At 41.9% G+C, this 13,540-nt stretch overlaps 1 protein-coding gene across 1 annotated transcript in view; it reads right to left on the bottom strand.

The window, feature by feature from the left end:
- Positions 1-7,734: 7,734 nt before the first annotated feature.
- Positions 7,735-13,540, bottom strand: part of LOC111159357 (DNA polymerase delta 3, accessory subunit) — a 47,872-nt gene continuing 42,066 nt past the window's right edge. Inside the window, exon 12 of the mRNA XM_022521757.1 lies at positions 7,735-9,656. Within this exon, the coding sequence (XP_022377465.1) occupies positions 9,454-9,656 (203 nt within the window). The 3' untranslated portion in view covers positions 7,735-9,453. The remainder of the gene's footprint in view (positions 9,657-13,540) is intronic.

The following is a 13,540-nucleotide window of genomic DNA, read 5'->3' as shown; positions in this document are numbered from 1 at the left end:
GCTTTATTTCAAGATGCAGGTGCAACTTGGCTCTGACTTATGACCTCCTCCATACAGGTAATTCTCTCTTCAAGCTACAAAAGGTGATTTTTCTAATGTACAATTCAGAAAAGTTAAAATTCTTCAATGGCTTCCTATTGTCTATAGAGTGACCCTGAACTATTTAGCAAGGACCTCTGTGATCTGGCCTCCGCTCACTAATTTGACCTCATAGCCTACTATACCACCTCTCCTTAAGCCACTTATAATCTCTAAACACTCCATGCTTTCCTTATGCCTGTGTGCCTACATGTCCTGTTCCTTCTGCCTGGGATGCGCTTTACTTCCCATATGGCAAACTCCTATTCTCAAAAACCTGAGTTTAAGCACTTTGTCCTCTGAATCCTTAATCCCTAAGGCAGTCACAAACAGCCCACACCAAGTCGTGGGCACATACCCCCTTTACACAGAGGACGGACAGGCTGCAAGTCAAAAAGCCCAAGCATTCAAATTCTGGCTCTCCAGACCAACCAGAGGAGAGAGAGCCTGTCTCTAGCCTAATGTATAGTCCACAGGCGTGGTATTCCTAATATAAGGATAGAACCAGGATATCATAGCCAAGAGTCAGTGTGGCAAAATCATCCCTATCTAGGATCAATGATTTTCAAGGTGCAATTCATTTTATTCCTTTTGTCCACTCCCACACCTCTATGACCAGGAGTCAGCTTCCCAGACAGGTTTGCTAATCACAGTCATTCAAGTATTTCAGTTCCTCTAATTTTTCGTTATAAATTTATTACTAATGGCCCATCGTGGGGTACCTGGCTGGTTTAGTTGGTGGAGCATTCAACTCCTCATCTGAGCGTTGTAAGCTTGAGCCCCATGTTAGGTGTAGAGATTACTTTAAAATAAAATCTTTAAAAGAAGAAAAAAGAGGGGCACCTCAGCTCAGCTGACTAAGGCGTCTGACTCAATTTCATCTCAGGTCATGATCTCAGGGTTGTGGGACTGAGTCTCACACTGGGCCTTGTGCTCAGCGCAGTCTACTGGAAATTGTCTCTCCCTCTGCCCATTCCCAGGCTCATGGGCATAGTCTCTCTCTCTAAATGAATACATAAAATCTTTAAAAAAGAAGAAAGACACTTCTCACCTCTGCCACTTATTGGGCAAATCATGTAACTAAGACTCCCTAACTTCATTTGTAAATGAAAGTGTTGTAAGGATTAGAGAAAGTGGATTTAGATACCTTGCACAAATTTTGCCCCTTGGTAAGCACTCTTAAGTATATTAGTATTATTCTTATTATATTAGTATTATTAGTAGTATTAATAATTATCAAGTATTATATTAGTATCATAGCACATTATAATTACTTGTCTACATCTCTCCCTCCACTACACAGTAAATTCCTTGAGGGCAAAAAATTTACCTTTGTATCCCTAGCATCTAGCACAACAGTGCTGGGCACATAGTAAACTTTTAACAAAAGTCTATGAAATGCACAAACATGCACATGTTTGCCTTTCCAATGATGGTCTGTCCCAGGAAGGCAAAGAACTTGTCATGGGCTTCTCTTCTTTCACAGCAGCCATCATGGTTGTTGTGCAAATCCGTAAGCATTTTCAAAGTACACTATGAGTGGGCCAATACATTCTTCTTATTGGGGTAGAAAAGTCACACAATGTGAAGTCTGAAGACCTAGGTTCTAGCCCCCCTTGACTCCCTTGCTGAGAGATGCTGGGCATATTAGCTAAGCAAACTAGGCTTGTTTTCTGCAAAATGAGGAAGAGAAAAACTGCAGGTTATCATAAGGATGAAACAAGATAGAGTCTCCATATATAGGTAGAATATAACTAAGAGATATAATGGAAACACACTCATAACAGGCTTTATGGTTTGCAGGAAAATGGTTCAGCTTCCTGTACATCCCACTCCCGGAGAGAACAAAACAATACCATGATTATGCTGTTTTTATATGTTCTTCACAAATCTTTTGGAAAAACCTGTTTGTTTGTCTGTTTGTTTTTAAGTAATCTCTACACCCAATGTGGGGCTTGAACTGACTACTCCAAGATCAAGAGTCCCATGCTCTTCCAACTTAGCCAGCCAGGGGCCCCAAACCTGGTTTTGATATTCAAAATGGAAAACACTGCCTTGTCCTACCCCAGTGCAATCAGTGAGCAACAAATGTTCAGGGGCTACTTCCCTACCTGTGAACCTGCAGCATGGCTTCACTAGGATAAAAAGTGCCAAATTTCCTCTTGATTTTCTTACAAGATTAAGTCAAAGACAAGGCCACAAATTGGACAATCTTTTTTCAAAGGAAAACAGTGTTCTTAATTTAAACCAAGACCAACTAAATGCATTGCTTAGAGAACTATGTTCTATTTAGAAGAGTTTCCTGGTGATCTTAAATTAATCAGAAAACTTTATTCTAGCCTCTCTTTAAATTCTTCAACATTTATTAGTCTACTTATCTAACTTGGTAATTTACTAAGCATGATATACTGAGCATAATGGAATCTTTGTTTATAGATTCAAGACCACTTGGCAGCGATACTGGAGAGAGGACTCGAGCAGCAGATGAGTGATTGAGTTAGATAAACATTAAGATCGCCTTCACATCTCACAATCTGGGAAGTGAACAGCTAGTTGTACTTTCACTTATGAAAGCGAACATCAATCATTACTGGCCAGTATCAAAGTGTGAACTAATATAGAGCCAAGAGCAAGAGAGAATATTGGTTAAGACTAGAGGCACTGAAGCCAAATTGTCAAGATTTATATCTTATCTCTGTGTCACTTGCTAACTCTGTGACTGAACAAGCTGCTTAACTTTTCTGCCTCAGTTTCCTCATGTATAAAAGTGGAATAAAAGTACCTATTTCATAGGGTTGTATGAGCATTAAGAGTTAATACTTCTTGGGGTGCCTGGGTGGCTCAGTGGGTTAAGTCTCTGCCTTTGGTTCAGGTCATGATCTCAGGATCCTGAGATCGAGCCCCATATTGGGCTCTCTGCTCAGCGGGGAGCCTGCTTCCCCCCCTTCTCTCTCTGCCTGCCTCTCTGCCTACTTATGGTCTCTGTCTATCAAATAAATAAATAAAATCTTTAAAAAAAAAGTTAGTACTAGTACTTCTTAACACACTTGAACAGTGCCTGACACATAGTAGGTACTCAAAAGTGTGAGTTATTCTGTATGTTTAATATATGTCCAAATACTGGGAGCTGCCTGTGGAGTATTGCATTAAAGACTTAAAACCTTTTAAGGTAGGTCGTAGCTCACTGTAAAGGAGTAGGGGCACCTGGGTGGTTCAGTCAGTTGAATGTCCAACTCTTGATTTCAGTTCAGGTCATGATCTCAGGGTCATGAGATCGAGTCCCACATTGGGATCCATACCCAATATGGAGTCCGTTTGAGAGTCTTTCTCTCCCTCTTCCCCGGGCCCCACTTCCCACCCCTGAAGTGCTCCCTCTAAAATAAGTAATAAAATCTTCCTAAAAATAAATAAAGATGAGGGGCACCTGGGTGGCTCAGAGGGTTATGCCTCTGCCTTCAGCTCAGGTCATGTCCTTGGGGTCCTGAGATCAAGCCCATCAGGCTCTCTGCTCAGCAAGGAGCCTGCTTCCCCCTCTCTCTGCCTGCCTCTCTGCCTACTTGTGATCTCTCTCTGTGTGTTAAATAAATGAAAATCTTAAAAAAAAAAAAAAAGTAAAAAATAAAGATGAGAAAACAAGTTCTTGGAGGATGAGTACCTTACCTAAAGTCAGTGCCTTAGAGTTTGAATCCAGACTCCTCTGCCTCCCAACTTGTTTGGCTTCCATCAAAGAACTCTGCTTCCTCCATATGCCAAAATTGAGCACACACAAAACTGAGGTGAATTTACACTAATCCAAAATATATCCCATAAACTGCCTTTGGGAACAATCCTTGATACCTGCTCCCTTCTCATTCTTGGGGCATCTGGGTAGCTCAGTCAGTGAAGCATCTACCTTCAGCTCAGGTCATGATCCCAGAGTCCCAGGATCGAGCCCCATGTTGGGCTCCCTGCTCAGCAAGGAGTCTGCTTCTCCCTCTCCCTCTGCCCCTACCCCTGGCTCCTTCTCTCTCTTGCTCACTCTCTCTGCCAAATAAATAAATACAATCTTTACAAAAAAAAAATCCTCATTCTTTTTTTTTTTAAACTTATTTATTTGGCAGACAGATCACAAGTAGGCAGAGAGGCAGGCAGAGAGAGAGGGGAGGAAGCAGGCTCCCTGCTGAGTAGAGAGTCCGATGCGGGGCTCGATCCCAGGACCCCGGGATCATGACTTGAGCCAAAGGCAGAGGCTTTAACCCACTGAGCCACCCAGGCACCCCAAAAATCCTCATTCTTAAGATAGGACAGAAATAACTCCACTAAATGTTCATTTAATTATGGATTACTTATACCATGACCATGAAAATGATGAGTGACATTCAAACAACTAAATAAAATCCGCTAAAATGGTGAACCTTCCTTAGCCTGTGTCTTGAGTTAAATCCTGCTGTTCTTACAAAGGACTATGAAATGTTGCCCATTATGATTATCCTGGTTCTTTCCTGAGTTATTAAGCTCCTTGTCTACCACTCCTCTAAGTGTCATCTCCACTACTACACAATGCTACTTAGTGTGCATGTCTTGCCATTCCAAAACAGTAACCTCTGAGCTCCTACAATCTCAAAAGTATCTTATCCAGGAGTAAACATAATTAGCATTCAACAGCTGTTTAACACTTTGGGTTTGAATGATCCAAAGCAGCTATTAAACAACGTCGTTTTTCCATTCTTCAAGAGCAGTCCAGTAAAAGATGTGAAAGAACATGAAGGAAGCCTGAAAGACCAAAAGAAGGAAGTCAAAGAAGGACTAGCTATGAGGAACTGTTGAGTATTAAAGAAAAAAAAAAAAAAAAAAGAGGGGGAGAAGCCAAAGTGAAGCCTTAAGAAACAAGGAGTCTGGCAAGAGCAAATCAGAATTAAGAGGGAATGGTGTGGGGGAGCCAGACAATATTTAGAGTTTGAAATGAAAGGGCAATTCTAGAATTAAGGTGGGTTTGGATCCGAAGTCTTACCAAGTTTCTCTGGCTAAAGAGCCTGGGTGGCAATTTGTGGGTGGCCCACACTTAAGAACACATACACACACACAAAACTGGACACAGATACAAGTGGTGAGAAGTGTCATGCAGCAGGGAGTGGCAAGAGTCAATCCTAAATGCAGTCATTTGGGTACAATGTGCCCTTCAGAGAGGGCATGGTGACAGCATGGGCTAATTTGTAGAGCCGCCAGGGCAATAACTCAGAAAGCAATACTGTCTTCTCACAACAAAACGAGGCAGCCCCAGAATGTTTCATGGTGGTAAAAAGCTGCATTACAGCACACTGAGATCCCGGAACCAATGAAAGGAGACCAGTTTACCAAAACGAGTCTTGACAGAGTACGTTTCTGGCAAATACATTATTATGCACTCATTCTACTCTTGTCCTGGAGAAACTATTTAGTTTCCTTATATGGCCCTTCTCTTCAGCACTCTCCTGTAAAATAACTAATGTCTTCTTAGAGAAACAAAGATAGAAAAGAAATAGAACTGTTCCACTCGCCCCCCACCCCACCCCTCCCTTTTCAGGGAGCTGCATAGAGGCAGAGATCCTTGAGAGTGTCAGAGAACTACCCAGTTTTTGAAATCAGTTTTTAAAAAACTGAAATTATTTCTGCCAGAGAAATCTGTGTTGATGGAGGAAGAGAAGGGAAATACTGCAATTGTCTACACTGGCTGCCAGAATGAAGCAGCCTCGTTTTAACGGTGACATTTTTCTCTAATCCCACTAAAACTTTAATTTTAATAGTACCAGAACTAAGATACAATATGCATGCATGGGTAGAAAGACTCACTATATGACATACCAACTCAAAGAAAATGCCAGCTGCCCTCTTAGATGACGATCAACTTCTAATGTTACTCCTCTTCTTAAAATTCTTCAGTTGGCCCTTAGTCTTCAAATAAAATCCCAACTCCTCAGCAGGACCCCAACCTCATTTCTCAATACATTTCCCTCTTACTCCCAAAGTCTGCCATCCATTTCCACCCAAAGTCATGCTCCTCTGCCTAGAAAATCTTTTTCATTCCTTTTTGCTTGGTCAAATCCTACTTACCCTTCAAATATCTGCTTAGCTTTCTCTCTTCTAGAAAGAATGTCCACCCTCCTGAGGTCTCAGAGAAGCCTGTGCTTATTTGTCACTGCATTCTACCACAGGACATTATAATGTCATTTTACTGGCTTGTCTCTTCCACTAGATCCTGTGGACAAGCATAGGACTCTACTATACCACTGTGCCCAGCTCAGAGGCCTGACATATAGTAGACACACATAAATGTTTTCATGAATAGTATATATAGCTAAGGAATCTCACTTTCTTTCAAAAGAAAGGTATCTACTCTGGAAACTGTTTCATAAAATAGGGCAATTATCGGGGCGCCTGGGTGGCTCAGTGGGTTAAGCCGCTGCCTTCAGCTCAGGTCAGAATCTCAGGGTCCTGGGATCGAGCCCCACATCAGGCTCTCTGCTCAGCAGGGAGCCTGCTTCCTCCTCTCTCTCTCTCTGCCTGCCTGTCTGCCTACTTGTGATCTTTCTCTGTCAAAAAAATAAATCTTTAAAAAAATAAAATAAAATAGGGCAATTATCACCATCTCCCTTTGATCACATTTACAGCCAGAATGATGACCCTGAAAGAGTCTAACCTCTGGTTCATATCCTTGACAACATTTCAGAAAGCTGGTAGCTGCTGCCATCATTTCTCACATCAGGAAGGAAGCCACCATTTGGAAAGCACCTATGTGTTACCACATTTTTTTTTTAAGATTTTATTTATTTATTTGACACAGAGAGAGAGACAGCAAGAGAGGGAACACAAGCAGGGGTAGTGGGAGAGGAAGAAGCAGGCTTCCTGCTGAGCAGGGAGCCCCATGCGGGACTCGACGCAGGACTCGATCCCAAGACCCTGCGATCATGACCTGAGCTGAAGGCAGACGCTGAACAACTAAGCCACCCAGGTGTCCCGTGCTACCTACCACCTGTATACCAAATTTATGCTACTTAAATACGTATTTTTTCAGTATTGACAAATCCAGAGTTCCTCATTTTAGCTCTATTTTGACAAAGAACCTGAGGCTTAGAAATGTGCCCAAGGTCACATGGCTAGCAAGTGATGAAGCCAAACAAATATAGTGTGCAAGATCAGGACTACATTTTCTCCGAAACGAACTAAAAATTGAGTCTGGCTGAAACTAAGAGTTCCCATGGGGCTGAAAAAATGATGAAGGCAGCAAATAACTTGTTCATCTCAGACTACGGGGTGTGCAATTTTAACAATATAAACTGGAAACCAGCCTTGTCTCCATTCAGAGTTGAGGTGACTGCACACTGCGGCTGTCCTGTTGAATAACCGCCCCAGCAGACATTCAGTTTGAAGCACTGTTTTAACACAGCTTCTCAAATTTATTTAACTCCTGTGGAGAGCACAGTAGAGTTTTGCATAAAAAGGAAAAACAAAGGCCACCACTTCACTCCTTCCTAAGCCTTGTAGACAGGTCAGAGGTTAGGCAGCAGACTGGATATGGTGATCACAGGATTTGCATCATCATTTCAAAGGGGGAACTCCGACCACCACCAAGAATTTTCCAATTCAAAATTCAGTTTTATGAGAGATCCCAGCATTAAAAAAAAACAAAAACAAAAACAAAAAAAGCTAGACTGTTTTTTCTTTAATTTTCCATTCTTATTTAGAAAAAGGACTAGAGGCAATGACAAAAATAACCACCTAAAAGAGACCACTCTCCAGAGGTTTTTTTGGTAAAGATAAGTTGAGGCTTTCCATCCTTTTACATTTTAAAAAGAAAGGGCTATGGAATATGTCAAGCTTTACTCTGCTTGCTACACAAAGCCTCTGCCTTCTCAAGTCCTAGACGCAATGCCAGGACTCATCTCCCAAACTTCTGGTCTCAATCAAGTCCACACGGTGCCTGGCCGGGAAGCCCCGGGTGACGGCTGCTAAAGACGTTCACGTTAATCCAAGGTCAGTCGAAGTCCTAACCTTAAACAGCAGACGGCTGACTGCATCACGACATACGCAGGCTAAGTCAGACATCCCTCGTCTGTCAGTCGTGAGCCACGCCAGCAGCCGAGCCTGCGTTCCTTTGCCAGGAACTCACTGTGCAGGATTCACTACACCACCACCTCCATCCACCGAGCTCACTATCCAGCCATAATGGAAAGTGCTCAAAAGTTATCACAGGATTAGATGATTTTCCATAAGTAACAAATGAAAATGTTTTACTTGCTGTTTAGTCCTAACAACTCAGTTTCTCCATCTTTTCTTGGCTAGCTTGTATTTTTAGGCAAATGGGAGGGTTAAAAATACAGATGAGCAACATCTGTATAAAAATGTGTGCTTTATCTCTTCCTCATTACATTCCTGGAAAATTGCTGTTTCTGAACATTCAGGTTCCTCGAGAAGGAGAAATTTTTCTTGACTATTGTACCCTGCACGTGGAAAGGGATTTCTCTTTTCAGCCTCCATTTCATTGGCTGGCATTCACTCTCCAGGTACTGAGATTGGGAGCGGGGAGGAGACAAAGCTCAAAAGCAGTGTAAAGCGCGCCGTGTGTCAGCAACATGGCGAGGCCTCCACTGCCATCAGGGCGGACACTAAGTCATTTCTGGCGGAGTCGAATACATCATTATATTTTTATTTGTGCTCTGCCTCAGGCTTTTCCCTACCTACTAATTGCGAGTGAAGGTCCAGAGAGCTTTTGTGAAAGGGGGAGAACACAAGCAATGTGCTGGTCTGTAGCCAGGAGTCCGTGTACTTTCTAACAGAGGAAGAGAGGATTAGAGGATTACAGGGAGATTTTTGTTTCAGCCTTTAGTCCAACCAAGATTTAAAGACTTACAGAAAATGGCTTCACACAGAAGTACAGTAGTGGGGAAGGGATTATAGAGGGAGTGGTAAACACGTCCTGTAAAATTCAGGGATAAATGAAGACCCACACAAGTCCACTGAATGCAAAGGAACACGGAGGAATATTTCCTGAGCCGTAAGTGCTCAGGGCACAGGGTGTGTAGGGCCCAATGAATTAGCAACTAAATGGCTTCAGTGATAATTCCGAAACCTGTTCCAATTTATTTTTGGAGTGGATTCTTCTCCAGAACAGGTCAAAAATTGTGCTTAAGAAAATGTCCTTAGAACATAACAGCTTCTTAAATATTCTTTTGCCTCTTGCTTCCAGGTGCTTTCCCTTTGGTTAAAAACCAGAAACAGTATAAACCTCACAGGATGGAAGAAGTCTTTTGATATAGCCAAGGTCAGGCACAGGATGAACTTACACAGTAAGTGAGAGTCTCTCTGTCTTGGTCTTCTCCTCTGACCACTCCACGTCTCTGACTTAACAGAGATGGCAGTTCACTTCCTCTGGAAGAAGCCAGTAATGGATACTTGTCTGTTGGCTTTGCCCAGAGCAGCAGTCCCTTTCTTTGGGCCCTTTCGTTCTTCTTTGGGTTCTTTTTTCACAGTCATAGTGGAGGGTCTGTGTACGGAGGAGGTCTTCATCTTAAGCTCCTCTTCACTATCTGTGCAGGATTCACTCTCGTAGACTTTTTCAGTCACTGGCAGAATAAGGAAAAAATGGGATAGGAATGGGTCGAGTCATTTAAAACACTACAATTAAGAGAATGAGATGTTGGGTGCCTGGGTGGCTCAGTGGGTTGGGCCTCTGCCTTCAGCTCGGATCGTGGTCTCAGGGTCCTGGGATCGAGCCCCACATTGGGCTCTCTGCTCAGCGGGGAGCCTGCTTCCCTCTCTGCCTGCCTCTGCCTACTTGTAATCTCTGTCAAATAAATAAATTAATCTTTAAAAAAAAAAAAGAAAGAGGGAATGAGATGTCTTGTTCCCTCTGGTTCCCTCAGATCTTCTGATCAAGGCAGGTGTGCTCACCTAGTCCTGAAGCTTTCTTCCACTGGGAGATCACATCTGGCCACAGGTGGGAAGTCTGTATCCTGAGCTCACACAGACTCTAGCTGGGGCTCAGAATCAACATTCAACATTACTGTGTCATGCTACGTCCTATGCCTTTTAATGGGCCCTTATCATTTGATTACCCGAATTCTGCATTTGGGTCCTTAGTCTATGCTAGCTAACTTCCTAAACTCTGCACTGGAACTGTCTGTATCTCAAACACCTACTTCTACCTCCGTGCTTTGACTAACTTCTTCATCCTCACTTCCCTGACCCAACAGTGCCTACCTATTTCCATTGTTGGTTTCCCTAGCCCTAATCTCTGCTCTATTTGCCAGTCCCCATCCTGTCCAACAAGGCTCACAGTTAGACCCTCCTGGCTAGCTCTATCCTGGTATCATTCACTCTGCATATCCTAAGTACAAAGAAATGTAGATTATTGAGCTGTTCAGTTCTTAGTTCCGAATGACTCAAGACTTAGTAGTGGTCTCCATCATGACGATAACTGCCTCAAGTGACAAACTTTATCGTTTTAAGTAAGGACAGTGATAAAATGAGAAACAAAGTTACCAATTCTCTTAACTTCCTATCAGCCGAAGGCATATTTTGCCTTCTCTTATACCAATAATATTCACTGATCTCTTCCCAATGGAAACTTTGAAAAGTGAGCAGTCAGTACAAAGCAGCTGAAGAAAGCACAGGCACAGGCACTAACTTCTGACAACGATGTCACAGAGCTGATGAGCGTCTCTTCAGTATTACTGAGGCGCACAAACCAAACACGAGAAACAGCACAATGCCACCCTCCTGTGACTAGAGAGAGCTGCAGCAGCTGTATAACCAGCTGTATGACTGTCTAAATTCTTTCTCAGCCTTCCTGGTTGCAGCAGGAGGATGAAGAGAAATAGTAAAGGAAAACCTCTCCTCTTCGCTGAACACAGTAACCTAATACGATAATAAATGTACAAGCGATTGAAGTGAAAGGTATTTTTCCCAATAAAGAACAATAATAGTTTTTATTTTTTAAAGATTTAATTTATTTATTTGACAACAGAGATCACAAGTAGGCAGAGAGGCAGGTGGGGGTGGGGTGCGGGGGGAAGCAGGCTCCCCGCTAAGCAGAGAGCCTGATGTGGGCCTTGATCCCAGGACCCTGAGATCATAACCTAAGCCGAAGGCAGAGGCTTAACCCACTGAGCCACCCAGGTGCACCAAGAACAATAATAGTTTTAAGCACTTAATTACTGATTGTTCTTTCTAATAAAATATATTAGTCAAACTGTTCCAGAGGCAGTGGCTTTGGAATCAAACAGATCTGCATTCTACCATCTAGTCTGCCACTGACATGTTCTCAAACTTTTGGTGTGCATCAGGATCCCCTGCAGGGCTTGTTCAAACAGATTGCTGGGCTCAATTTCCAGTTTCAGATTCAGTAAATCAGGAATAGACCTGAGAATTTGCTTTTCTAACATGTTCCCAGGGAATGCTAGTCTCCTGACCACACTCTGACAATCAGTGCTCTTTCCTCCCCTGTAAAATGGGGACAACACCACCTCACAGAAGGTACAGATGCATCTAGTAATCTCAGGCAAGTACCCGCCCATGCTATTTTTCTCCCCTTACGATGGGAAAGCCATGCTGGAGGTCAACTGGCTGTGGCCAGTGGAGCATCCCTTCTCCACAGCCATTTAATGCCATTGAGGTTGCATAATTAATGGTTCCTCCTCAAGAACTCCTAGGATTTGTCATTACTTTCAAGAGCCTAGAATTCACTTTGCTGATTCCTGTCAACTTAAAGCCTAAAAACACTGATAAGCTTTAAACATATATATTAAGTGTTCTCAAAGGCCTTACTACTCAATTGCGCTCCACAGACGAGTGCATGAGACTCTCCCATGAGTTTACTAGAAATGCAGAATGTCAGGTCCTGCCTGAGGGCTTAATGAATCACAATTTGATTTTTAGCAAGGTCCTCAGGTAATGCATATACTCAGTCAAGTTTGAGAAAATGTTACTCTAAGATACTTAGGGAATTCCCATGGCATACCTATTAGTTCAGCAATTATGATCCCTGAATACCACCACCATCTCATAGGCAAATTGAAAAGCATTATGTAACTGGATTATTGGAACAAACTTATGAGCTCCTATTTACTCAATATCTCAAATTAGGAAAGTCTTAAGAGTCACATGCAGATCTAAAAAAGAAACAACTTACTATTAGTTGGTGGTATAAGACTTGCTCCTTCATAAGCTATATTTTGTATTCAAATGGCAGGTCTATAATATTGAACTCCAACATCAATTAGCTCATTATTTCATTACTTATTACTGAAACCACTGGTTGTCTCATTGCCAATTCTGTGCAATGCACTGCTTGAGGGAGTTAAAAACCAGTCAGGGCAACACCAACAAAATTTCTTAAGCAGCACACTTGGTATACCTCAAGAGCTGTAAGAAGGATTTCTATATTCAAAGCTGTTATTTCAAATTACAGGACAAAGGAGATTTCAATATAAAAAATACAGAACCTTTATTTTAACTGAGTAACATGCAACTGTTCTGACCCACCAAGTTTACATGGGCAACATCAGAATTATTATTCTCTACTCAAATAATGTTTTGCTCTTAGAAATCCACCTCATCTAGAAGTCTACCCCAAACTTATCTCAGGGGCTCAACTCCCCAGTTTCTGCAGCAAAGTCAAAGAAAGAGAAAGACCAGTTTTTAAAACCCCCATACCAACTCTGATCCAGCACAGGATTGGGCAAACCCCCTGTGCTGGTACACTGGAAGAGTCCAAAAAGAGAAAGGAAAACACAACTCCTTTGTTGGTAACAAGAGCCAAGATTCATTAGGTTGAGCTTGGACTAAAAACCTTAAAAAAAAAAAAAAAAGTGCTATGAGAGCAGTTTTCACTGCTGCATCCAAGGCTCTTAATAGTCCTGTCTGGAGACAGGAGTACAAAAAACCCACATCCCATACCTGGCCCAAACGTGAGTGCTGTGTTTTGAACAAAGCAATAGGTAATTAGCCACAAACTCCCAGTGAATGCTCACAATGATATATCTGACATTTTCTTTTGGGGTAGAAGGAGGAAAAAACTAGTGGTAATGCTTTTGTCCTCTTGAATTTAAAAGAAAAAAAAAAAGAATAAGAACTTCAACAGTAAATATATATATCATCAATAGTCAAACCAAAATGCTTTACAGTACACTATTAAAAGACTGAAAGCAAACAAAACAAAACAGAACAAAAAACAAAAAACCAACCCTTCTCAATGTCTGAAATTCATAGGCTCACAAAAAATTCTGGCACTGAAAAGACAAATTTCCACATGTAAGGAATTTTATTCCCCGATCATATGCTACAATTAAAATGGCACAGGCCTTTTCAGAAGAGTGGGAGGTGAGGAACAATGAGATGGAGTTCACACTAGTTCTAACAACCACATATCATAGAAAAAGTGGATTCTTCATAGATGATCAATCTTTTTTTTTTTTTTTTAGATTTTTTTTTTTTAATTTATTTATTT

Source organism: Enhydra lutris, unplaced genomic scaffold (genome assembly GCF_002288905.1).
Source record: "Enhydra lutris kenyoni isolate GAN:26980312 unplaced genomic scaffold, ASM228890v2 scaffoldscaffold68, whole genome shotgun sequence".
Taxonomy (NCBI): domain Eukaryota; kingdom Metazoa; phylum Chordata; class Mammalia; order Carnivora; family Mustelidae; genus Enhydra; species Enhydra lutris.
This window is presented reverse-complemented; position numbering and strand designations above follow the sequence as displayed.